Source organism: Barbus barbus, assembly GCF_936440315.1.
Source record: "Barbus barbus genome assembly, chromosome: 40".
Taxonomy (NCBI): Eukaryota; Metazoa; Chordata; class Actinopteri; order Cypriniformes; family Cyprinidae; genus Barbus; species Barbus barbus.
The window spans coordinates 8,786,056-8,813,589 of NC_136718.1; the positions used below are offsets into that span (position 1 = coordinate 8,786,056).

The 27,534-nt window shown below is 37.2% G+C and overlaps 1 protein-coding gene across 1 annotated transcript in view; it reads left to right on the forward strand.

Moving 5' to 3' along the window:
* Nucleotides 1-4,786: 4,786 nt before the first annotated feature.
* LOC306859928 (E3 ubiquitin-protein ligase PDZRN3-B-like) overlaps nt 4,787-27,534 on the forward strand; it is a gene marked incomplete at its 5' end in the record, with an annotated part of 44,034 nt that continues 21,286 nt past the window's right edge. Inside the window, 3 exons of the mRNA XM_079401345.1 lie at nt 4,787-5,497; nt 8,225-8,311; nt 10,681-10,788. Of these exons, the coding sequence (XP_079257471.1) occupies nt 4,787-5,497; nt 8,225-8,311; nt 10,681-10,788 (906 nt within the window). The remainder of the gene's footprint in view (nt 5,498-8,224; nt 8,312-10,680; nt 10,789-27,534) is intronic.

A 27,534-nucleotide genomic window follows, 5' to 3' on the forward strand; every position in this document is an offset into this window, starting at 1 on the left:
AGCGAGACTGGGATGAGACAGCAAAGAGGCATAGAGGAGATGCTTTGCTAGCTGCTCTGAATTCTCGGGGCTTTATGAAAAACAATAAGACCTTTTCACGAGACTATGCACATTTAAATGAAAACTGCTAAATAATGCATGCATATTTAGTTAATGGGGGAAGTCGTGGCCTAATGGTTAGAGAGTCGGACTCGTAATCGAAAGGTTGCGAGTTCGAGCCCCCGGCCGGCAGGAATTGTAGGTGGGGGGAGGGAACGTCCAGCGCTCTCTCCACCCTCAATACCACGACTGAGGTGCCCTTGAGCAAGGCACCGAACCCCCAACTGCTCCCCGGGCGCTGCAGCATGGCTGCCCACTGCTCCGGGTGTGTGTTCACTGTGTGTGTGTGCGTGTGGATTTGTTCACTACTCACTGCTGTGTGTGTGCACTTGGATGGGTTAAAGGCAGAGCACCAATTTCGAGTATGGGTCACCATACTTGACAATACGTCACGACTTTACTTTTTTTTTTTACTTTAATATTATCCTAGCTAACAAAAACATGTTCTAAGAACATTTGCAAATATGTAAAAATAGGCTAGGGGAATAAAATATGAAGGAAAAAAAAGAACATTAAGCTTTTCACACAGAATCCTAGGTTATGGTGTTTCTGTTTTGAGTGCTAAATCAGTGTAGTGTAAATGTAGTACTACAAAGCAACATAAATGATTTTGTCAGAATATTTTGAAAGCATTTGCATCATTTGCATTAGTGTGGAGATGAAAACGAAATTTCTGAGATTAAATTTCACTGAAGCAGAACTTTTGCATGCTGACATTTTAATCATAACTGTTCGATGGACAGTTGGTTGAATAAATAATAGTAGAATTATACAAAGGCTGCCATTGTCATATGTAGAAAGAGAAAGGCGGCGCTGATTTCATGATTCCCATATAAGCCTGAGGATTCTTGATATGTGAGCCAATGATTTGCTGTCGGATTAAAACATAGCAAATGTTATTTTCTGCAGCATGCATACAGGTGACTGTTGTTGATGCTGATATTTAGCAAAACAGTGCCACCCAGAGTGTGTGATGGGAATTACACCTACTGTTGCCGTTTCAATAGATGGCGCTATTGCACGAAGTATCAGGTCAGTTACTGCAGGACAGCTTGCGCTCTGGAGGTGGACTGAAATGATCTTATCAGCAGTATCTTAGAGACCCTCTACATGTGTTTTATGAAAGACAGGAAAATTGGTTATCTATGTTTAATTCAAGCACCCAGTGCTGTGTAATCAGGAGCAGAAATTACCCAAGATAAGAGCCATAAGAGAAAAAATACCATCCTCAAGCATTTGAAACTGTTAATTTAAGAAGTGCACTGTGAGCTCTGCAGATTTTTAGCATGATTTACTCATTCTAATGGGCCTTTAGGGAACTAATTGGATCTAGGAGCTCTATAAGGCCTAAATCAAGCCCGCCACTTCAGATAACCAGAGATGCAGTTAGCAGTTTCTCATCTGCTCAGAAATAGTTTAAAGAAAAAGAGAGAGAGTGTGTGTGTGTGTGTGTGTGTGTGTGTGTGTGTGTGTGTGTGTGTCAGAAAATCTCTTTTCACACACAGATTCATATTCTTTCTCTGTCTTTGTGGTTTCACACAAAGCATCGGTCATGAGTGAGTGACTGCCTGTGGATGTGATGGATATATTGGTTTGGCTGTAATTCAAGGCAGAGGATTTAATGTGTGGTAGAGGCGTGTGAGTCATCAGGTCACACAATAATTCAGCAGCTGTTTCCTCTTGCAGATGTAAATAGGTTGCCAAACATTAGCCTGTGGCAAGAATCTCTCCTTGACTGCTGTGTCTCTATATTCATGTTACATTTGTCATATTAATAACGGCATTATACAAAACAGCATTGCATGCTCTTCAGAGAGAGTAGGACATAATGGTATTGTCTTTATGTTGAAAATATAAGACAGTCCATCGAAAAAAAAAAAAGATAATTCTCAGAATGTCCAAGCTGTTCGTTTAATATTTTGTACATGTACAGCAAAAATGACTTTCTTACTTAGTATTTTTGTCTTTTTTCCAAATCTGTCAGAATTGAGAGACTTTGTGCTTAAAACAAGAAATTGGGTCAGGAAAAAAAAATATGTTTTTCTTACTTCATTGGTGGATATTTTAGGCATAAACTCACTTAATTTTGATAAATTTTTCAGATAACAAGAGTTAATATATTAATTAATTTTGCTTCACAAATAAATGTGTCTTGATTTAAGAATATTTTGATATTTGTACTGAAAAACAAAAAAATGCTAAGTAAGAAAATGCTTTTTGCAGTGCATTTTAGAATAACAATTTAAATTTCATGGTGTTTCTCACATAAAGCTAAAGTAGAGACTTAGAATATAGCATATAATGCTTCTTTTTTGTTCGTTTTTTATGGCCCCTGGCCCTCATCCACTTTCATTGTATAGAAAAGTGCAGCGTGAACTTTTTTCGAAACTTCTCTTTTTTATTTTTTTATTCTTTTTTAACTTTTTTATTTCACAGAATAAAGAAGCTCATATGGGTTTGGAACTTGAGAAAATAATGACAGATTTTTTTTTCTTTTGAGTTAACGATTCCTTTAAGGCATCAAATCACACTAATGAGGTGACAATTTTAGTTGTTACATGTTTCCATTTTTGTCTATCCTGTCATGCAGGCTTCATGCAGGCAATGACTTGCGATGCCTGTTCATTTTCACTATTAGCTGTTAGATGTGATCTGTTTTCAGTTTATTTTTCATCTTTCCTAAACTTCATTTAACACAAGCGCTGACAAGAACATGGAAACATGAAGCAAAATATCTGCAGTCTGTACACACTAGCTTTTTAACTAGTTTAGATCAAGCAAATATGAAAAAATAGTCATTGTTTTTTCTAACAATTAATTTATTTTAATGTCAGACCAGATATGATCGCATAATTTAACAACTCATTCAACTTATGCTTGTGTCTCTAGGATACTATTTCTTATGAGCACTAAATGTTTGGTTTGCCCAACCTTGTCTCTTTTATAAATCGTTCCTTAGACATCACCGCAACAATGCAAGCAGACTAGATCCAGACAGGTGTTTAGACCTCAATATCGTTTATGTGCAAGGTGCACTGTCAAATGACCTGTCTGAGAATCACATAAACCTAATAGGTTGAGATAAATGCTGTTTACCCACACATGCCTTTAAACAGTGCCCTTTAATTAGGTGCTGAAAAATAACGAGATGTTAATGAATTGTTCCTCGTAGCCTATGCCTAACAGATAGCCTTTAATTATTCTGCAGTCTTCCATCTTCCTTTCCCTCCAGCAAAACAGCCAGCTGTCATGTAAGACGCCGAAGATTTACCCCCCAATCTTCAGGAGTTTGATAAGGCTGCAACCCACCGCTCTCACAACACTTTTTCTGCCATTTGACCCTGTGCTGGAAATATATTAACACTGCTGTATCTGCACAGGGGAATCAAATAAGTGCTGATTGGAAATGTAGGCCTGATAAGATGCAGTGCGTGCTTGACATGAGCAGACCACAAACTTGCTGCTTAAACCAACATCCAGCTGGCTTAAACATGCTCCTTATTATTCAGAGGGGATGTGATGCTGAGATAAAGTGTATGTAGCTTTATCTTTTTACATGTAGTTGTGCTATATGCTATATGTCGAAATATATTAACTGTAACATTTCTGAAACATATAAAAATAAATAAATATAAAAACAAACAAAACTATTAAATCATTGTTTTGGCCAACAGATATGGCTAATAATCAACTGTATAAAATAACAACATGGCACTGATAAAATGTGAGAACCTGACATTAATGAAATATCACCATTGTCCTAAATGTAAGATGCATGAAGTGAATTGGTCTGTCAGATAAGGAATATGTTATTAAATTTAATTAAGTTTTCTTAGAGAGTTGGACTTGTAACCCGAAGGTTTTGGGTTCGAGTCTCGGGTCCGACAGGGATTGTAGGTGGGGGGAGTGAATAACCAGCACTCTCTCTCCACCTTCATTACCACGACTGAGGTGAGACCCTTGAACAAGGCACCGAACCCCCATTGGCTGCCCACTGCTCCAGGTGTAAGTTCACTACTGTGTACACTTGGATGGGTTAAATGCAGAGCACAAATTCTGAGTATCCCCTTTTTTTCAGCAAGGACACATTAAATGTCAGTAAAGACATAAATGTCACAAAAGATTTCTGTTTTAAATAAATGTTTTTTCTTTTGAACTTCATCACATAATCTTAAAAAATGTATCACAGTTTCCACAAAATATGAAGCAGCAAAATTGTTTTCAACTTTGCTAATAATTAAAATTAGAATATTAGAAAAATGTATGCAGGATCATACGGTCTATAAATATATAAAAAACTGTTCTTTTAAATTATAATAATATTTCACAATATTAATGGTTTTACTGTATTTTTTTATTAAATAACTGCAGACTTGGTGAGAAATAAAGTATCAATAAGAAGAACAAGAAGTTAATTCATATGTACATCTCTTTTTTTTCCCCATTACCAATTTTTTTTTTTTTTTTTTTTTGACTATACCAGTAATCAAGTTTTAGACTCAACACTCATTTCATCATCTACATTCTTTAATCGCGCGCTCATCACCATGCTCTCCTCGTTGAGTGTTTACGGTAGCTCTCGCCTCTCGTCCTGAGTGAAACTAGTAGTTTAATCGCTCATTTCGTGAGCGTGGGTTGACAGCTCTCTCCTCGTTGCTGAGTCGTCCCAGAACTTCACGTCAACATTATGGGCTTTGACCTAGACCGTTTCGAAGGTCCCGTGGATCCGAACCTAATCTGTAAACTGTGTGGGAAAGTTTTAGAGGATCCTCTCAGCACTCCGTGCGGACATGTCTTCTGCGCCGCCTGCGCGCTCCTGTGGCTCTCCAAAGTCAGCAGTTGCCCTGTCCAGTGCCAGAAGATCTCCACCAAAGAGCTGAACCATGTCCTGCCCCTAAAAAACCTCATTCTTAAGCTGGACATCAAATGCGACCACCGTGAACGAGGCTGCAACCGGGTGATGAAGCTCCAGCATCTGCCAGAGCACGCGGAGACCTGCGAATTCTCTCCGGTGAGATGCGGGAATGAAGGATGCGACGCGGTGCTCAGCTTGAAGGATGTGGCATCGCACATGCGGGAGGGATGCGAGCACAGGGCGGTGGAGGTCTGTAAGGATGGATGTGGGCTCGCGCTGACCCTCAAGGAGAGGTCCGAGGATCACAGCTGTCTTCAAGCTCTCAAGACACACAGCGGTCTCTTCCAAACCAAAGTGCTGAGTCTGGAGAAGGAGCTGAAGCGCCAGTCGCTGAGCTTCAGTAAGAGGGAGAGATCTCTCCTCTCCAAACTCTCCGCGCTCCACTGCGAGCTGCACATCACAGCGCTCACTTTTCAGAAGAAAATCACAGAGTACAAGAGCAGGATTGACGCGCTGTCAAACAGCTGGATGCCCCTCGATAAGGTCAGTATATGTATATGTGACCCTGGACCACAGACCAGTCTTAAGTAGCACGGGTATATTTGTAGCAATAGCCAACAAGGCTACATTGTATGGGCCAAAATTATGAATTTCATTAGGATATCATTAGGAAAGATCATGTTCCATGAAGATATTTTGTAAATTTCTTACCGTAAATATATAAAAACTTCCTTTTTGATTAGTAATATGCATTGCTAAGAACTTCATTTGGACAACTTTAAAGGCGATTTTCTCAATATTTAGATTTTTTGATTTTCAAATAGTTGTATCTCGGCCAAATATAACAAACCATACATCAATGGAAAGCTTATTTATTCAGCATTCAGATGTATAAATCTCAATTTAAAAAAATGGCCCTTATGACTGGTTTTGTGGCCCTATGAGCTGTGAATTGAGTGAACAGTGTAACAAAAATCAACCCTCTAAAACTGGAAGCATCAGTCTAAATTTGTAAGTCAAATCAAAGTGACAACCTGAGCGAAGTTAATTACCTTTCCACTTTGAATTTAATTACTGATCAAGTTGAAACTGTGGGAACTCGAGTAGACCTGAAATCATTGTGACAAGTTAAATCAATGGGAACAAAGATACTGTGGTAACATGTAAACATTTTGCTCAAAAGTGCAGATTAATACTACTGACAAGGCCTGCTATGAATGTTTTGAACAAAGATATAATGTGGATAAAATAAAGTTCAATTAACACTGAACTGTAGTGGGGCATGTTGTGACAATGTGAACCAGCTGACACTTTTGTTCGAGCAGATTAACTCTTTTGAAATATGCAATGTTATATAAAATATGCAATATTATGGGCTAATTAATATCCTTCATACCACTCTTGAAAACAAAAGTAAATATGCAAATTGTTAAACCATTGGCATGGAAACTGCAATTAATTTTTTTTATATACTGTATAAAGTTTTCATTGTGTTGTTGACTTTAGCTTCAAGTGGTTTTGTATTCTCTTGTTTACCCAAGAGCAAATATTACAAAAATATGACGACTTATATGATACAATTGGAAAACAAACATTTCACTTTTTATTAAAAAAAAAAAGCTACAAAAATTGTATGTTTAGGGGTGGACAGCTTGTCATTTATAGTGGCACCACTGGTTCATAGTAGTGCCTTAAAGGGATAGTCCACCCAAAAATGAAAATTATGTTATCATTGACTCTTCCAAACCTGTGACTGATTTTCTTCTGTGAAACTTGAGAGAAGATAGTTTGAAGATTGGTTTCTGTTCCCATTGACGTCCATTATACTTTTTGATCATACACTGGAAGTCAATGGGTCTCGAACAACATGAGTGTGCGCAAATTATATTTTTATTACTACTCCAAGGTATTAATATTCACCCTTTTAGGAGTAAATAGGGTGAAATGATATATCTTTACCGGCACTATCCCAATATTGCAAACTTTTTTTTCAGACAGTGTATAATTGATAAAGTATATAACCCTTGTGATACAGTCAGTGCATAAGCCCCAATCTCTCATTATAAATAAATAGTAATCCACTGAATGTTTGTTTGAATCTGGATCGTTTATACTTTTATATAATAAGATTTTTCTGTTGATTGATCCACACTGAGATTTCCCTCAAGACTGTCTCTTAACTAAAAACACTTCACTGCCACCAAGCCAGCACTGTCAGTTCATTTTCATGTCAGTTTAAAGCATTCACACTTCAATGATCTAGATCTGAAAAAGAGAAACAAAACTTGAACGTCCTCATTCTGTATTCAAATGCGTTGGTCTGTGAAACCAGCAAAATTAAGACTTAAGTCTAATTGAGTTGACGGTCACGGGAGGCATGTCTTGTGGACTTCAAGGACATAATATGTAAACAAAAGAGTCCCTGCTCATTCTCTCTGCTCTCTGTGGTTGAGTCAGACACTAATCAAGAGCTCATGATGCTGATCTCACTCATTGTGACAGATTTCCGCCTGCAGCTGCTGTTTCAGCGGGGGATGCCACTGCTAGGACTGTTTCATAGACAGTTTACTTAAGTTCAGATATTTTAAGCCTATCTTAAATCTGTCGTTCTTGAAAAGTCACAGGCCCTGCCTTAATTTTCACTCGGCCACATCTGCCTCATGACAGCTGATCAAACCCATCTGCTAAGAGATTTTGACGTCTGTCTTGGAGCAGTATTACAAATATGGATTTAACTTTACTCGCCTTTTCCTTGTACATAACAAATATTATTAAATAATACATTTAAATTATGTTTGCAGTCTAAAATAAACATTCCTCCACACCTGCTGCTGATGGCGAGTGAATTTACAGGCCGAAAATTCTCTTACCAGCAATAAATATTTCTCTTTTTGCCCTGATCTGAAGGAAAGCAGTGTGATTTAATTCCTTGGTAATTTCTTCTGCACACTTCACTGTGTCGGAAAGTGTGGTAAACATCTGGCCATAAATTATTTTCAGACATTTATAGCACCTTGACTGTGATTTTGCCAGGTGTCTCTTAGGGTGTGATCTGTCGCCACTGCTTGATATATGATAATCCCCTGAATCTCATGTGGCTTTTCCATTTCATTAGGTAGCTAATGGAGAGAGCCCTGCTACTTGGGGGAGAGATGGTTAGTAGGGTCAATGAAGCTGTGTTGAAACCTGCTGTAGCAGTCTGTTGCAGCATCTGAAATATGTCATTTCTCCTTTGTGTTTCTGTCTTTCTGTCCCATCTCTCTAACCCAGGGTGAAGAAACAAGGAGCCTCAAAGTCACCCTCCACAGAACATCAGGGTCTCTTGGATTCAGTATCATTGGAGGAAGATTATGTGGGGTATGTAAGCTTAGATACCATGTAAGATGTATTTAGATCAAAAACGTACATTTTTCAATCATCAAGAACCAAAAAGGACAGAAAAGCACCTTAAAAGTATCATAAAAGTAGTCCATATGACTTATATGACTAAACAGCGCAAATTAGCGCGAGAGCGCAATTCCAAAACAGCACTGATGGGCGTGGAAATTTCCTGTAGCTCAAATAGTAGAGCATGGAGCTAGCAACGCCAAGGTCATGGGTTCGATTCCCAGGGAAAGCAAGAGCTGATAAAATGTAGAAACTGTAACTTGAATTCAATGTAAGTCGCTTTGGATAAAAGCGTCTGCTAACATTTGCATAAATGTAAATGTAAATCTCATTTACATATCGACCGACGCAATATACCAAGCGCAGCACAAATTAGTGAAGTCGCAAATAAAGAATAAAGAAATAAAAAAGCCAGAGTACGGGTTGCAAGACATTTTGATAGACCTGGTTTCACGAGTTTGCACTAACATATAATATGATTGAGAAAAAATCACCTCCCTTCTATCACGCGCTCTCTGTTCTCTGCAAAAATAATTGCAGCAATTTCAAGGGCAAAGTAGTTTAAGACATGCTTTTTTGGGGTGTTAAATAATGGCGAATATACTAATAATTTGACGAGCGCAAGCACACCTGTCTGTAATTATCAAGTAGCCCTCAACACCTTGATTAGCTGGTTCAGGTGTGTTTAATTGGGGTTGGAGCTGAAATCTGCAGGATGGTATCTCTCCAGGAGCAGGGTTGGAGACCACTGATTTTAATACTCTCCTCCCATAAATTTTGCATCTGAAAGGCAAACTCTTAGAAATACATATTCAATAAGGTCAGGTGCAAAAATAACTGTGTCCACGCCTTTTCAGCGCTAATTCATTACTGCGCGTCTTTAGTAAAACCCGACAGTACTATTTTAACGCCAAAAGACAGTCTTTTAAAGCCATTTAATAACTTTGTGTGAGCAAGCTTAAAATTTAGGTTGTTATTCACTGATAATGTTTGAAAAACATGCTTTTGAGCCAGAATGATGTGAAATCAGCTTGGACACTGTGTAGTTACTGCTGTAATTAAGTTTGAATTATAATGACAAAAGAAAGTTCTGAAATTTTCTGTATTTGAATTCAGGGACACTTTCTGCCGTTGAAATGACTGCGGAAAAGTATCCCAATCAAACTGAATTCACCCTGTTATAATTTAAATATATACTACATTTAAATGATAGAAATAAAAATGTAACACTATGGAAGACATTTGTAAAAGTGGATTAGTTCATCTTTTAGCCACAGAAGGCATTTGTGCAGTCTTTCCTAACTCAACCAACCCCGCCTTTGTAAGAAACAAAAACAAAATCAGCAACTGAGCCACATGTAAAAAGATAATTGCAGATTGCACAGTTTGAGCTCCACACATTTCTCTCGAGTACATTGTGTGAAATGCGAGCGTGGGAGCCATTAAATTCTCACATAGATTGTGTCCAAGTGGAGAGAAGAGAGCAAGCTGTGGGTTTGGCTTTCACTCGCATCGCATTCTCTTCTCTAATCTAGTGGAGAATCACCACAGGCTGTTTACCACCTGTTCGGTCTTAATGGACAGACGTAGTTAACCTTTTTTCAATGCAAGTTTATCTGTTGTACATACATTTATGCATAGACAGCGTGCCCTTGAGTCAGGCTCATGCTCCATTCAGAATTAAGTTGTGAGTGCATTTTATATTTCAATTTAATTCCCAGAATGATCTCATTTAAGTCTTCAAAATGGAGCCACAATTTATGAAATTACAATTTATGATTTTATTATTTAATAAAAAAAATTATTACAATTTAATATAATATTATTAATATAATATTATATTATAATATTATAATATTTCATTTATTATTTCAAAGGTTTATGTTCGAAGCCCATCCATATATTTTGTGTTTAATATATTGTATTTCTGCTATCATCATGTAATAATGATAATGCTTGTTTTCAAACTTTTTTTACAGTTATATTTATGCATTTAGCATTATTCATTTAGTATGTTCTTCAATAAAAGCAATAGTTATGGATTTTTTTGTTATTAGTTATTGATAGTTTGTTTTTCAGCATTTTAATTTAGATATGAGTTTGATTATTTTAATATATTAATGTTTTTAATTAAACTTTACATACTTTGAAATACTTTTAAGTCATTCTACAGCCACTTTGTGAATCTGCTGAGGCCCCCTGGTTGAGAAACACTGTCATAAATTGAAAGAATATCTAACAATTTATTGATTTCTCCATGCAAATTGAATTTCAACTACTTTCAACTAAACTTTATTTTAATGAACTAGTCTAATTTTCAATATTTGCTTCTATCTAAGGAAGCAGAGCAGCATGAGGATTTCAGTGATGGCATCTATGTATCCAAGATAGTGGAAAACGGAGCAGCTGACAAGGCCGGACTGCATGTTCATGACAGGATCGTTGAGGTTTGTCAGTTGATTTTATTGACGCAGAATTTGCTTTTAAATTACAGGTAGTGCAAGTTTTTTCTTAGACAGGATGAAGACCAAAATGCTGGATGCAATCAAACTCCACACTGTGGAAGAAAAAGGTCACCAAGACAACCACTAGGCAGATGAAAGCCAAAGGAGATAGACATCATACCGCTAGCCTGAGCTGCTCAACTGGTGCCAATGTTTTCACAGTCTGTCTGTTAGATTTGTCAGATCTAGTCAGACTAACAATGTTGGCGCCATTTTAGGTTGATTTCACACTGGGCAGACTTCTTTAAAAACGGTGTTAGTCTGTTCATCCAGCAGTACTGTTTCAGATATCTAACAGGAACAAAGTGTTTCATATATAAAAGAGAATGCTTTCTATAAGGGCACATAACAATGACAACACAACATCAAGATATAGTAGCTTGTAAATATCTACAAAATGTGACATCTGTGCCCATCCAGAATGCTGTTAAAACATCGGCTTGTCGTTGAATGTCTAAGAAAAAACCCATGTTTTCATTGAGTGGCCTCTTATATGAGCAGAACAGAGCATAATGATTTCTTTCTCGACACACTTTGTCTCATGTGGGCTCTTTGCTGTCTGTCTGACGTGATGAACATAACAATGCCAGCAGTGCCTTTTGAAATCTGTGCATCACACTCGATTTGTTCCCCAAAGAATCCATGATACAACTGCTGGTTTCAAAGAGGAAGTCAGCCATGTAGCTTTTGTGGTGGTCTCAGGGCTCGCTTTTATAAACAGAGAAGGTTCAGAGATGACATTTTAACAATGTATGCTGTAATTTTTTTGTGAAGCACAAAAAGAGAAATTATAAATGAGTAATTAATATGACTTTTTTTGAAGTCTTGAGTTTGGATTTTTAGTGAATAGTGACTTGAATTTTGTTCAACTCATACAAAGTTGTTGTGCTACATATTTGGAATATTGCTCACAAAGTCAAATACTACTTTCTTCTTTATGGTATTTTTTTTTCTTTTTGGGTATTGATAGTCATGATCATTATAGATATTAGACTACCTCATTCTGTACTGTTTATGCATGACTACATTAGCAATTAGAAAGATTAGCAGGGCTCAACAGATATTTCTGTATGCCCTGCCAACATTTTCATGGGTCCTCCTAACACAAAAGAAAATCAAGACAGGTGGAGCTGGGGGAGGTGGAAGGTTTCAGAGGAACTCGCAGCAGGACTAGCTTACAGTGAACACTCAACCAGTCTATTTAAGTGTTGAAAAATCAATCTTATTGGCTGCAGAATATGAGTCCAACTCCAATCAGCTTGTGCCACGTAGTAAACGATGTGATTGCTGGTGGATTGCATGTTAAGGACCAGCCTGACCAGCTAGAGTTTCAATGCTGAATTAGATATTTATATTTAATATTACATTTTATATTTTTTTTATATTTCTAACATTTTATACATTCATATTTGATTGCATATTTATATTATTTATTATTATACTTTTTTCATATATAAATGGAATAATTTCAACAAATTTTAAACAGCTAAAGTCATAAACACTTTTGATTGAAAATGATGGCTTATATTTTTTTAAACTAGCTAATTCTTCTGGACAAAACCTCATCAATGCTCAGATAATTTTACCTAGCCAACAAATTTAAAGTGTTGACAGCAGAATTTCTGACCACATTTCATATTCATATAAGGCCAAAATATATAAGTTTGCAAGCTATAAAAATGCATGTACATAATCCAAAAAATGTGAGCTTTGATGCCTGCCTCTTTTTATTGGTCTCTGATGAGCAATTGTTTGTTCATTTCTTTGTTTTATGTTTCTTTATTTATTAGTTGTGTGGTATAGCAGTAAAATCTGCTTGCCCTGTCATGTTGCACTGACATTTCGATGTGTTTGTGGATGGATTATCTAAAGGCTTTCCTGCATATGCTAAAAGACATACCCAGGTGATTCATATACAGTAAGCATGTTTGTGACATCCAGTAAATCTGGAAAAACAAACTATTGAAATGTTTTTCTCCTGAGTTAATATGCACTGGCAGGACAGCTACAAGCACATTATTTTCCTCCTTCAGGTTGTGGGGTTAAGAAAGCATTCCTCCGCTGATACTTTCATTAAGCGCACCGGTGTGTGGTGAAAACAATTGCTGTGAACCAATTCAGAGGTTAAGACCACCAGCATGGGAGGTCAGTGTCAGCAGGACAGCAATGATATTTTAGCCTGCAAAGTTTATAAAGCGTGCTTTGAACTCACATCTCGCACTAGGGCGTCTGTTGCATCCTACAGGAAAACTAGGGTAGAAGGCAGCAATCTGGGTTGGAGAGGTTATTTTTTATGTTTTTCGGAAGAAAAGAGCCATTCTCAGGCTCTCTGTAACTCAGGTCTTGTCTTTGAACCTGACAGACTACAAAATTACTCCCCTCAAGAAAAGAGATTCAGAAGAAAATCACTCCTGTGGACGTATGTTCTCAGAAAACTCAGATCAGCAAAAGCCTGTGGGACCAAAAGGATGCTGTCCTCATTACAGAGACAAGGATGTGTTCTTGTTAAGCGATTGTCTAATGTTCGTTTATGATCTGGGTGCTCTATGTAGAGGTCTACCTCAGTTTCTCTCTATTCTTTTGAGAAACAGTGTTGAGACAGACTCCTTTGATCTCGGTGTGCTGTTCATGCGAGTTAAACCCTGACACCGCCTTTCTCGACTTCAAATCTCCAACTGCTGCTTAGAATAATCACAACACGTGGTGAATTAGATTAAAAATACAGAGAAAAACATCAGAAAGGATCATGGAAAGATTAGAGGAATGAGGAAACAGGGCTCTGACAATGGTCACTGAGCCGAAAGCAAGCTCAGTGAATGAAGATAATGCAAACTCTGTTGGTCCTTAGGACTAAAAAAACTGTGGTGTTGTACAGCTTGTATGTTACATAATGCAATTGCTGCTGTTATTTCATATGAGTGGTCTTGCCACATTGTTCCTTTTTGATTTTTACACTGTTCTTTTTGTTCTTTTTTGTTTTTGTTCAGACGTTTGGGGTCGGTAAGATCCCTAAAGTTGCAAAGTCTCAAACCCAAAGAGATATTCTTTATAAAAGTTAAGGCTTGTCCATGTCCTCCTAAAACAGCTCATTTAAACACGCCCCCACATGTCTACGCCATTGTGTGGGAAGATTTGTATAACACCGCCCAAATGTCGACGGCGCCATGTCCTGGAGACGCTGCGTTTCATTGTGAAAGAGATAGTACTTTGTTTGGGCTTCCAAAAGAGGACACAACTAGAAATCAGTGGTTAAGTTGTATTTACAACACTGTTCCAGAACAGTTCAACCCAAATATTAGAGTGCGTGCAGCACATTTTACGGAGGTCTATTTCCTGAACCTGGGAGAACAGCCTACAATGCCAGCTGTGCACAAAGGCTGTTTCTATAAAGTGGGGCAATTCCAACTTTGCAAGGACAGTCTGATGCTTCTGACACGCAGCCTGTAAGTATGTTTTCATATTTTTGAGGAGTGTAGAGTAGCGCTTGTTGTTTGTTGTTTCTCCGATCACAAATGCAGACATGGTCATGTTTACGCAGCACGATGCAACGCGATGTGTAAAAAGACAGTATAAGTCATTATAATCATTATATGTCCCCACTGGGTGCAACAAATGCTTCATTTATAATGGGTTTTATTGTTTTGGACTCGTCGGGCCGGGACATAGCATCACAATACGGTAAGGGGCGTAACATCTTCTCACGCTTGAGGTATTCGGCCAATCACAACGTACTGGATAGCTGGCCAATCAGAGCACACCTTGCTTCTCAGAACGATGAGCTTGAAAATTGACATGTTTCAGAAAGGCGTAGCATAGAGGAGCAACAATAATGTACAGTATTTTGAACCTTAAACCACATAAACACATTGCATTACACCAAATACATAAAATAATGTTCTTTTTAGCAACGTCATATGACCCCTTTAATATTTTCATCAGTGTGTTTGCTCATGATATTAAATATCATGTTTTTTTTTTTTATCTGATCTTAGCATCTGATGCTTTATTACAGAAAAACTCAAAGTATATGGTATATTATTCAAAGTATATGGTCCATACTTTAAAGCCATTTCTAATCCAATCATGATGACTGTGAAATGTTCTTATCATATTCACATGCAATACATTTACAGTAATTATAGTTAAGTGTGTGTGAAACTAATTAGATTAATTTGAGGAATGTGTTTCAGCAAAGGCACATTACATGACAGTTTTCTTGAGAACTGATGTACAACCTCACTCAGCTGCAGCAAAAGATTCATTAGACCCCGAGAAAGGAACAAACAGCAATTCATTGTTTCAGTTCAAACGCATGTTTTGGAGTTATATCATTAGAAACATCACAAGGATGTTAAATGTGGATGCTCTGATGGGCTGTATGAGGACATGCAGTAGCTTTGACCTATTTCACACTCTAATGTTAACAGTGGCACATTTAACACCAGCATTTACACTGGAATCAACCTCAAGAAGTCTGAGACTTTGGAATCTGAATTGCATGATTGGACTTATATCTTATGATTTTATCATGCTGATAATAGGAAGCATCTCACTTGAAAGTTGAGTTATTTTTGAGCTGTGAAGTAATGGTAGCGGGCATATTTCAGTGCAGATCTCATCCACACCTGAAGAAGGTCATGTGCATTGTTGTTCATAAATGCATAAGACCAGATATGTATTGGCTATTTAACTACGTCATAAAACAGTGAAATGGAATGATGATCCAAATTGACATTAGATGATTCATTTGATATCTCAAAACAACCATAAACAAAACCAGGGAGATGCGTTTCCCATCAGTCAGCATTCATCTTTCAAGCAGATCTATAAACATTCCTCTGGTAATTTATCATCAAATTATGCATGTGTTGAGTTTATGTGCAAGAGATTATCTGATGTAAATATTATGTGTCACTGACCACGTGAACACACAAAGTTTTAGGAGTGGCGTCACATTTAATGCCAGAGTGAATCCTGTAAATCAGGGGGTTTTAAGGCTCTCTTGGCCATTTTTTGTTCATCTGAGAGCCCCGATTACAAAATCATGAAATCTGGCATAATTACTGTGCAAGTTAATTTCTTTGCTATGTATGTCTAAAGCAATTGAAATTGCTTCCTTCTTTCACAGACTCAACAAAACGACTTTTGAACTCAAATTAAACATTTGCACATGAACACAAAGATGCTGGATATGAAGATAAAAGTCTGTTGGAACTGATTAAACACAATCAGTAATAACCAGACTGAACTTAAAATAGCGTATTGCCTTCAGACATTTACCATGGTAACCATTATTTCTTCAAAAATACAATAATTTCTAGTTATTATTGCAATAAAACCCTTAAACTGAAATACAACAGTCACTGAAAATGAAATGATGATTATTAAACATGGAAATAACTTTTTATATTATTAGCAATAATTTCAGTAACTATGGTAGCTGGCAGAAACGATGGTAGAAATTGGTAATGAATCCCCAAAAAAAAAAAAAAAAAATCACAGTACATACTTTTGTGAAGCCTGGTTTATATTGTAACAATGGTCTTTCCAATATTTTTGTAGAGCACTGTGAAAATGGGCTGTATTCAAAGGATTGTTTCAAACAAAAGTGCGCAACTAAGGAAATTATTGCATAACATGTCTCACCCCAGCATTTACTGGTTTATCTCCTATACTTACAGAAACGTCACCCTAAATTATTGTTCTGTATGTGTACAATATACAGTAGTGAAGTTAGGATGATTCACACAGTTTTAACCATATAACCACACAACTGCATACCTAGATACTAAAAAACTTGGTGATATGATGGTAATTTTAGACATGCTTTTATAGTGCCAGAACTGTAGGCTTGGCAAGCTCACTTTGAAAAGTCTGGAACAGAGAAGCTCTTGTGCTCCACAGATTTGACTGCTTGTGCCTCTCAGGGAAGGAAAAATGTGAGAAATCCCCTCAGTGACCTGCAGAGCAAATTATTACACTTAAAATTCAGTTAGAAAACTAACAAGAGATTCAGAATACATGATGCGTCATGTAGAATGTAAGTCTTTGCTTTTATTAAATATAGATTATTAATTGATTAATTATCATTAATTAATTTATGGTTTGTATATAATACAGACTTATAGTCATTTATCGCTGTTATGCCTGATCATTTCAAAGAGAGTTTGAATAAAAAGCATCATGTATTGGGCAGCCAGCCATTAATTTGCATGTGTGCATGAGTTCAAATGCCGCATGCCTTCGTTACGTCTGAATTATAAACGATGTTTGCTAACCATACAACAATCCAGATGTCACTGATTACACAAACAATGTGGAATTCTGAATCTATTAAAGTAATTTTAGAAATTCCAATTGATGAATCTGGACTGAGCTGGCAAACACAATACAGATTCATGCTTTGAATATGTATTTAAGTAAGTAGAATGGAATGGAACTCTAAAGTTTAGTTTTAAGGCCAATTCACACCGCACAGACAAACGCCAACAAACAAGATGGCTCCAGTTGGCTGTTTAGAATTTTATTAAAAGTAACTGTCATGTTCCCACTGCCCCAGCAAACACCAACATACCGTGTCTACACCGGATGCGACAGTTGTCGCATCGCACCGCATCCAGTGTAGACAGCGTCACTGATTATAATCAATAAAACCTTTATTATATTTTGTTGCGTTGCACTGTGCTTCTCACGTCTGGTGTTGATGGTGTAAGTCTGAAAACAAACTCAAACCAACGCCAGCAAACGCCAACAGGGGTAACACACTGATCCAACAAACTCCAACAGAATAGTTTGTTGGAGTTTGTTGGCATTTGTCTGTCGGTGTGAACTGGCCTTTAGTTGTACCTGTAATTTTTTTCTTTTCAGCCGTTCTAAAAAAAAATATTGAATCACTGTGTTTTGCAACTCTCCTGATATGTATCCCAACTCTAATGAGTCTGGATGCAGACCCCTGTAGATTTATCCATTTACTGCAGGTTAAAGAGCCCAGAATTTCCTCTGCATTCACCTCCAGTGAAATGGGACTCTGGTCTTAAGTTCAGCCTTGCTTTTCTTGGCATCCTCCATTCTCTTGTGGAAAGGAGGCTGAGCGGCTCTTTTGTACAATTGTTTATTCCCATTGTTCCTTTCAGGCCATTTTAAAACTTGAAAGCGCGATTAGTCTCAAAGGAAGTACCTTCTCTTGAATTCTGTGAATGTATGTTATTTTAGGAGCACTGAACTGAAAGGCATGTCTTTGCAAAGCAAACCGCTACAGCGCTCCCCTGCGCTGTTTCAAGTAATAAAGGCATGTTTTCATGGCTTAATAAAGACAAGCAGCACCTCTTTTCCTTCTCACAGCTTGTAAGGTCATCTTATATAAATAGCCAGGAAACAGACCAGACTTGTTTAACTACAGCATTATGTGAATTCACCTGGTGTTAACAAATGATGACTGGAGCATAAAGCATACACTGTCTGTGTACAGTACCTTTTATGTGCAATAGTACATTAAAGTAATGAAAATTCATTATTTACTCTCCATCTTGTTGTTCTGAACCTGTATGACGTTTTTGTCATCAATAGTGAAGAGGGACAAACAAAAAAGTGATACACAGCTCCTGAGCTGCAAATCTGACAATTTTTTATTGTGTTGTTGTAAATATTGAATCAGTTTGGAAATGAAATGTCCAGTGAATGGCGCTAAAAGGTAAAGGCTTTACCACGTTGAAAGAATTGTACCACCTACACTATACCCTATATAACCTAGCTGGCAGTGTTAACAAAAGCAACATGAGATAGAAATGCATTTGCTGAAGCAACCATGCCCATTTAGATTGTGTCTACAAGTCTTAGGGTGGGTTGCACCAACAAGGATTAAATTAAGCAAAGTTTAGAGCTAATCAAGGATTTGTTGATCTGGGTTTTATTTTAAATCGAGTTGTGTTGCACCACTTAATTTTACATTTATATTACCAAATCGGGTAATATAACCCGATTTGTTAAAGACAGAAACCCACTGTTTCTGTCTTTGTTCAATCAGCCACATAGGCTAACTGTAAGTGCACTTTATTGTATTTAAACCTCCTCACTTGTAAGTTTAAAGTTAGTCCTTAATGGAGATTTAAATCTGAGTTTAAAGTTATGGAGCAACAGGAATTAAAGTTAATCTATTTAAAAAAAATAAAATAAATCCAGGATCAAACTGATGGTTTAAATGTAATCCTGCTTATTTTTAAACAAGGTTTAAAGTTTGGTGCAACAGAATTATTTGATAAACCTTGATTTAATCTAGATTTAAATTTAATCCTTGTTGGTGCAACCCAGCTTTTTTGTGACACAGGATCACTCATATCTGAGTGCTCTTCATCTCAAATGCAATACTGTACCAGGTGAGCTACTGAGCAAGTTTACTGCATTAGAAAATCCATACATATGCAGCTACAATGTGATGTAAATGTAAAATTATATTAGTTTACAAATTGTGCACTATGGCAAATGTGTTTTGAGGTCATATTGTGCAAAGAAACAAGTCGTTAATAATCAGTTATCTGCCCCTGTAATAAAAGTTGTTAGTGTTGTACTACCATTTCATAGTGTTTTTCGTTTCATAGTGAATTGTGTGTATAGGTATGTTTTGGAGTTTTGCACAAATGTAGGTATGGCTTTGTATTTCCAATGAGCTTGGGTTGAGTAAACGTGTCCGACTGCACTCAGGTAAACCCAAAACTTCCCTAATTATTCAAAACTTTCTTAAAGAGATTGAAAAGAAGAAGAATGTTGGTAACCAAACAGTTGCTAGTAGCCATTGACTTCCATTGTAAAAAAAAAAAAAAAAAAAAATTATATGGAAGTCAATGGCTACCAGCAGCTGTTTAGTTACCAACTAGTCAATTATGAAAATAAGTAGTTTTGAATATATATCTTAAACGGACAGTTCACCCAAAAAATGAAATATTTAAACTGTCTTTAAAGGCATGAAATAAAAATGTACAATATTTAATTTGCTAGTGCACATTGTTAAGATGAACAATTAATCTGTTCAAGTTAAACCTCTGGAAAAAAAAATTGTTTTAGTAATCTTTAATCAAAATCTGATCATCTGATTTTGCTGTGGAATGGCATTCCTATTCTGATGATGTCAGCTTGATGGCTTGGGCGAACCTCACCCCTCCAGCCGTTAGTCAGAGATGGATAGGAGGAGTGCTGAAATAAAACCCCGCCCTCTATTCAATATTCTGTTGAGCTAGAGATACATCATTACACTGAAATGAAGTCAGCAGCAACTTCCAGTTCATGTGGACTTTAATAGAAAAATTCAGTGAAGTAATAAATATTTTCTTTCTTTCTTTCTAGGGATGTAACGATTAACCACGAGCTGGTTGAAAATCTATTTAAATATGTGACGATTCAAATCGGTTGAGATGCTAAACAAATCACGATTCAGTTAGGGGTAGGAGATTACATGAATGTATTGTATGTCTGAGGGGAACTTACTGTCTTTAGAAAAGTTCAGATGGTATTTTCTTCTTTTCATCTTGCCTCTGTATAATACAGAAAAGGGGTCATATGAAGTTGCTAAAAAGAACATTATTTTGTGTATTTGGTGTAATGCAATGTGTTTATGCGGTTTAAGGTCCAAAAAACATTATTTTCCACATACTGTACATTATTGTTGCTCCTCTATGCTCCGCCTTTCTGAAACACGTAGATTTTTACAAAGCTCATCAGTCTGAGAAGTGAGGTGTGCTCTGATTGGCCAGCTATCCAGTGCGTTGTGATTGGCTGAATGCCTCAAGCGTGTGACGGAAATGTTACGCCCCTCACCATATTGTGATGCCGTGTCCCAGCACAATGACACTAAAACAATAAAACCCATTATAAAAGAGGCATTTGTTGCATCCAGTGGGGACATAATTACTGATTATAATGACTTATACTGTCTTTTTACGCGCCGCATTGCATCGCACCGCATAAACATTACCATGTCTGCATTTGTGATCGGAGAAATGACAAACAAGCACTACTCTACACAGCTCAAAACTCGCGTTTGAATAGTCAGTAGCAGAAACATACTTACAGGCTGTGAGTCAGAAGCACCAGACTGTCCTTACAAAGTTGGAATTGCCCCACTTTATAGAAACAGCCTTTGTGCAAGCCAGCATTGTAGGCTACTTTTCCAGGTTCAGGAAATAGTCCTCCGTAAAATACGCTGCACACACTCTAATATTTGGGTTGAACTGTTCTGGAACAGTGTTGTAAATACAACTAGATTTCTAGTTGTGTCCTCTTTTGGAAGCCCAAACAAAGTACTTTCTCTTTCACATCGAAACACAGCGATATCACATATGAAGAGATGTATTTTATTTGTGTAACTTATTTATTTTATTTGGGGGTTTGTTTTAAAATTTCAATTTAGTTTTGTTATTTACATTTACATTATATTTACACTGCCCTCCAAAAGTTTGGAAACACCCCTGGCAAATTGTGGTTTTGGACGATAACAGCATAAATCCTTATCATTTTTTGGTGCAAATACATTATAGTAACTTGACATTATCATTGAAGACCAGCAATAAAACATAATAATGGCAATATATACATGTCAAAGTCAGACATGCCCCTTTGCCAGCGGTGATGCCTGGTTACTGGTTTGAATAAACTGACAGCTCAGATGCTAATGGTGGATATTTAGCTGCTAATGGTAGATATTTTGATGAATCCAAAATTTAACTTTTTTCTATGTATAAACTGTTTATGTAATAAAATATGTTTTCGTAGTTTGTGTTGTTCCTTATCAGTGCAAAATTATCACAAATTAAAAAGGGTTCATGCCAATATTGTCCAAAACCCCTTTTTTCTATTGCGTTTCCAAACTTTTGGAGGGCAGTGTATATATTGTTATTAAGCAGACGCTTTTATCCAAAGCGACTTATGAATGAGGACAATAGAAGCAATCAAAACCAACAAAAGAAGCAATAATACGCAAGTGCTAGATTAGTATATCATTATAGTGTTATATTTCAATTTCACAAAGAAACGTGCAGCATTTTGTCCAAGCAATAATAAAAGGACACATTTCATTTATAATTTGTCTTCAATCTCATTTTGTTAAAAGAAAATCGGAAATCGAATCGAATTGTGAGCTGAGTGAATCGTTACATCCCTACTTCTTTCTTTCTTTCTTTCTTTCTTTCTTTTTTGACATCCTCAACTGCTACTTTTCTTGTGCTGAAGATAATATTTATTTCCAGAAGCACTTATGCTTTATTCTGCAAGGTATCTATGTAGCGTACTGTGTTTAAAAGCAGCTGAAGCCCTGGTCCTGGAAGCTTAATGGCTTATTTGTGGTTGTTTTTGTACAAGTTGTCCTAAAAGTGCACAACAAAATGTCAGTGTGGCAAGTTCTTTCATGTCAGGATGTTGAAAACAGGTTTACAGGTTTGTCTTCTGTGGAAATCCTGAGTGAGTGCAGTGTGACTGTGTTATTATGATAATTGTGTTGATGTGTCGAAAGAGTATCTCATGATGAGGTAGAAAGTGATTGTGGAGTGTAGGAACAACTCTTCGGCTTACGCACACATGTAACCACAGACAGCTTGGCGTCTGCTGGGATGCACTCGCTTAAATCTCCAGGGACCAGGAAAACATATATTTTGGATTTTTAAGAGCCCTTGTCACTTGGAGGAACCCCACATAGAAAGCCCCCCTGACTTCATGCAATAAATCCAAGGACGATATCGCAAAGGATGACGTTTTTACGGTCGACTCGAAATAGACAATTTCCAGACTTTCCAAACCAAAGACTTTTACGACCCTGCATATCACGCACATTCCAGGAAAACGCGCCGTTTCTGTGGTGCTAGCTAACAAAGGGAACCACACCTTTGAATTAGAAATGAGTCTTAAAAAGGGGAACAAAAGTTATATTCGTTTCTGCTACGGAAACAAATCATACTCAAACAAAAACACTATATACCATATTAACAACCTATATATTAAAGGATGTTTTTGGTTTGTGACATTTATAAGCTGGTTGTGTGAACTTATGTAATCTTTTTCATGTAATCGTTTTATATACCTGATCACTAGTTGTTCATTTTCACTTGATTAATATGTGTATTTAGAATTTAAGATCGTTTAATCAATGCCTTAACTACGAAATCGAATATAAAGGATATTTGTATGTTGGTGCCTGTTAAACGGCTACTGTTTGGTCTCGGATGAAAGCTGATTTAATGAATAATAATATTGTGGTATGAATTAAATCTTATCTGTTTTTCATTAACGCCTATTTACAAGATGAATGGAAGTCTGCTGTTATAAGTTTTTATGTGATAAAATACTTGCGCAGATAATGTATGCAACACGAAACTCTGCAGGGGCGGGGCTCCGCCCACAGAGACTTTTTCGATTGGGCCACGCGCCAAAAAGGGCGGACCTAAATCAGCTCGCTTAAAACGGATGCACGCCCATGAAGTTCGCGGAGTTGGAGTTTGAAAACAACAGGAGGACACGCACGCCAGCGAGTCTCTCGTTCTGCTCACGCGGCAAGCGCTTCAGGCCATAACATCACGGCGAAGCAAAGCAACTAACACAAAGACTCAGTTAAACTTTCAAAGAACTTTAATCCTAAACATCATTACGTCAGAACGAGACAACCAACCACTGAAGAGTGCGCTAGTCACACGACCGACCGAACAGCCAATCCGAACGCGGCCCGCAAAGAACTGAATTCACCAAAGGAAAGAGTCTCTTTGAACTGGAGAAAGCCTGAACTGAGTTCGATCAAATCAACTGAAAGACCAAGTAAGGCAAATCTCTTTATTGACTGAAACCGGGATATCTCTCCGCTGAGGGTAAAGATAAAATACTTCTTTGTCTATGAGTTTCCTCAGGTTGAAAAGCTAGCATTAAAACCTAAGTCTCTCTCTTCAGATACAAACAACTCGCTCCCATTTGTGTGTATGTTAAATTGTCTGTTAATGTTGTGTTAGAATAGTGAATAAAACTTTGACTTTATTAAGAAATCTTTTGTCTGTGTTATGTGATTTAACATGTCGTAACTATTTGCCAATAGATCGCGTTTACCTATACGCTCTTGAGCTAACTAAGCTAACTCAATTTAACTATTTGATTTATTTTAATCGTTGGCCACGAATGAAATAAACAACGTGTTAAAAGATAACTTGCTGTTATTAATGCTTGCTGGACAAGTCGTTAACAAGGCATAAGTTGTACATTATGATTGATAACAATTAATCATATGAAGATCAACTCTTAAGAGTGATTCCCTAAAAGCTAAATAAAAATAAATATATATATGTAGGATTCATTTTCTACATATTAATGGTGGAGGATGCGGGCATTAGTTTGATTTGAAAAATTCATAACATTAAAAAAGGTGTGTTTTTCTATTTTTAACCGGAAAGAAATAGAGACACAGAGAGTCAAAGTTGGTTTCACTATTCTGTACTTACTTGTGGCAATGTGTTTGTGGAATGAAAGTGTATTTGTGTTGTTTAAGAATATAGCTTAAAACTGCAGTAAGATTAAAAGATGTCCGTGAGACATGTAAGTCGCTCATAGCGCAGAAAAGGAAAGGAGAGAATCTAAGCGTGTTCCTTTTATTCTTCCCCATAAGGCCTTGTTCATAGTGTTGATAGGAAGTGCGTGTCCCACTATTCGATTAACCTATGATTAATGAATCTCCCTTGGCATTAAACATTAACGTAGCTACTTAATATTTTCTGCCACTTGTAAATTCACTAAGGAAGTGAAGTCAGCGCGCGCCACTCAGAAGGAGTGGCCAGATCGCGTCTGTGAGGGAGTATTTTATTGGATCTGATTTTGATAGTGTGATAAAATAATCCACTGTGTTTTTCCTGTGAAGTCACGTGAAGTGACACAGAGAATCGGCCCGCCGTGGTCAAACTATTAGATTGATAATTAATCTGTGGGTTAATTTGATTCGGTCTAAATAAATTGAGATTGCAGTGCTAGAAAGAAACTAATCTAAAACAGTGCTGTCTGGCTGTTGAAACCTGAACCCTGAAACTAGGGGTGTCGTGGTAACGGCCTGAACCGGAGGTAGTCAGTAGACTTGCCCGGAAAGGTTCTAGTGCGCACGCGCAGCCGCGAGCGCCATTTTGAAGCTATTGTAAACAAATAGCATAGCATTTGAAGCTAGTAGGTAGCATTAAAGCTTAGCCGAGCTGGTAGCATTGAAGGCTAGCGATTAGCACCTAGCATTTTGTGGGTTTGAATGCAGTGTGCTATGCAGTGTGTGTGTGTGTAAACGGTTAACTCCTTCACTGCTGAACTCTAACTCACTTCTGAATGTTCACGTCATTCCTCTCTCTCTTGTGCATTATTAATGCTTTCTCTCCTCCCTTTTGAAAAGATTTTAACAAATACAGATGTCGATAAACTATTGTTAATTCTATAGGAATAGTTATATTCCAAAGCAGTTAATTTTATAGGAATAAAGGCATTTTATTCAGGATTGGTTTCCTCCCTTTGAGGTTAGACACAGTTAATGTCAGACCTTAACTTCATTCACCTTGATAAAAGGATAATTAATTCAATTGTAAGTGTGCTCATGATTTTGGGATAATCAGTGGATGAATCGCTATGAAATATTTGAAACTGATAATTTAATTTCATCCCAGATTTGAAATTAAACTCATTTGAAAATAATTTCAGCTCCGGATTCCATATAGACTGATTGAGATAATTATGTGTGCTCTGATAATTTAACAATAACATTAAGATCGTAGTTATTAACTATCAATGTGTTTGATTTTCAGGCCCTGAAAAATTTAAAATTTCCTTTTATAAATTGAGATTAATTTGTTCTGAAGGTTCTGATGACACAAGGAATTAGTAACCTGTCAGATTTAGGGATGTGGAAGTTGTAAATTAATTTCATAATTAATTACGAATTGGAAAATTCTAATTAATTTAATTAATTACAGTTCCTGTTTCATATTGGTTTCAGTTGCAATTGTGCTTGTAATTTTAATGACAAACCTCATTAAGATCTTGATACTTAACTGCAACTAGGAAGACTATTATAATATTTTAATATTATAATCAAATATATATCCCTCTAAAAATTAATCTGAATCGATCCTATCAATTTTAATGATGACATCATGAAAAATTTAATTAGGAATCTCTATTTATAATTTGAAATTCTAGATTCAAATGGCAATTAAGTTTGTTCTGTCTACCTTATTCTCAATCCTTTAGTTACTTAATTAACACGAGAGTTAATTTTAAATATACTTTTGCTTAGATCAAATAAGAACTTAGACTTCTAATTAGCCAAACCCTTAGGTGTATCGACTCAACAGCACCACCGTGTGGCCATACTTGTTATTAATCTTGATATTGGGAGTAAATTCTAAAGCTCATTTTTCTCTTTTCTCTCTGTCACTGTCTTCTGATTTGACTACTGCTACTAGTTGCTGGGATTTTGCCTGAGGGAAATCATAGACAGAACTATAAAGCTATCAAGCAGGTATTTGGAAACTTGAGAACGGCATTTCAAATTGTTTTCATTTTTACCTTCCTCTTTGTGAAATCCTACCCCACTAGGCTGAAGCAGGTCAACGAAAAGGTAGGCGTCAGCGAGATTTCCAACACACACGAGGAACACGCTAACAGGCGTTGCGGTGTCAATCTTGCCATTACGGGACCAGGGCTGTGACTGTTATTATTTTCTTCCACCCCGGAGAAAAATATTAGCAATCACAGACTTACAAAAAAAAAAAAAAGGGAAAATCTAATATCAGAAAGATATATTTTGTTTTAGTCCCTCTCCCTCATTTTGGCTTAGCTTAACCTTCACCCTTGAAAAAAAAAAAAGAGAGAAGGGCTTTCTTTTACAGAAAACGGTGCAGCATTCGATTATCACCCTGTTCCTCGCTCTGTCGGGATTTTTCATTTTCTTTATCTGTTCTCTAGCTGTTCTACCTGTGTGTGTGTGTGTGTGTGTGTGTGTGTTCAATTTCTCCCACAGAGGCAACGAATTAGAAGCACACACCCCCCCCCCCCAGAGGATCACAGTCACAGAGAACTACACTCAACACTAGTACACACTCAACACTACTCAACACTAGTATACACTCAACAGTGCATATCTACACTCCTTTGTTTGTGATTTGTTTTGTTTGGTTTCTTTTGTTTTGGTTTGTTTTGTTTTTCTCTTCAAGGTCTGTGTCAGTTGCGGTTGGAAAACTTCCCTCACCCGTCAGAACATGTCTCGCGCAACGGAACATGTCGGTCACTGGGAGGATCTGGAAACATGGCTAAGTGCTGCAACCGACAGCCTCCTGCCTAAAGCCGCTGAAACACTGAAACACCAGACACAAGACCAGCTAGATGAAAACATCACAAGTCTCATGGCACAAGACCCAAGTCAAAGCTACAGTCACAAAGAATTAGCCAAGATTACCGGCTCCTTAAGTCACACACTCATTGCGACCCTCAAGTTGAGCGACAAGAACGCTGCACAGCTCCAGCAGGAGTTGACACGCGCACAACGGCGCATCGAGCAGCTACAACTGGAAGCTCAGGAACGACGGGAAAAACCCGATGAGGTGAACCAAGGCGCTGAGGAGGAAATCAAAAGGCTAAAAGAAACCCTAGCAGCTACTAACAAAGAAATGCAACAAGTCAAGGCAGACTACGCTGATCGGTCCG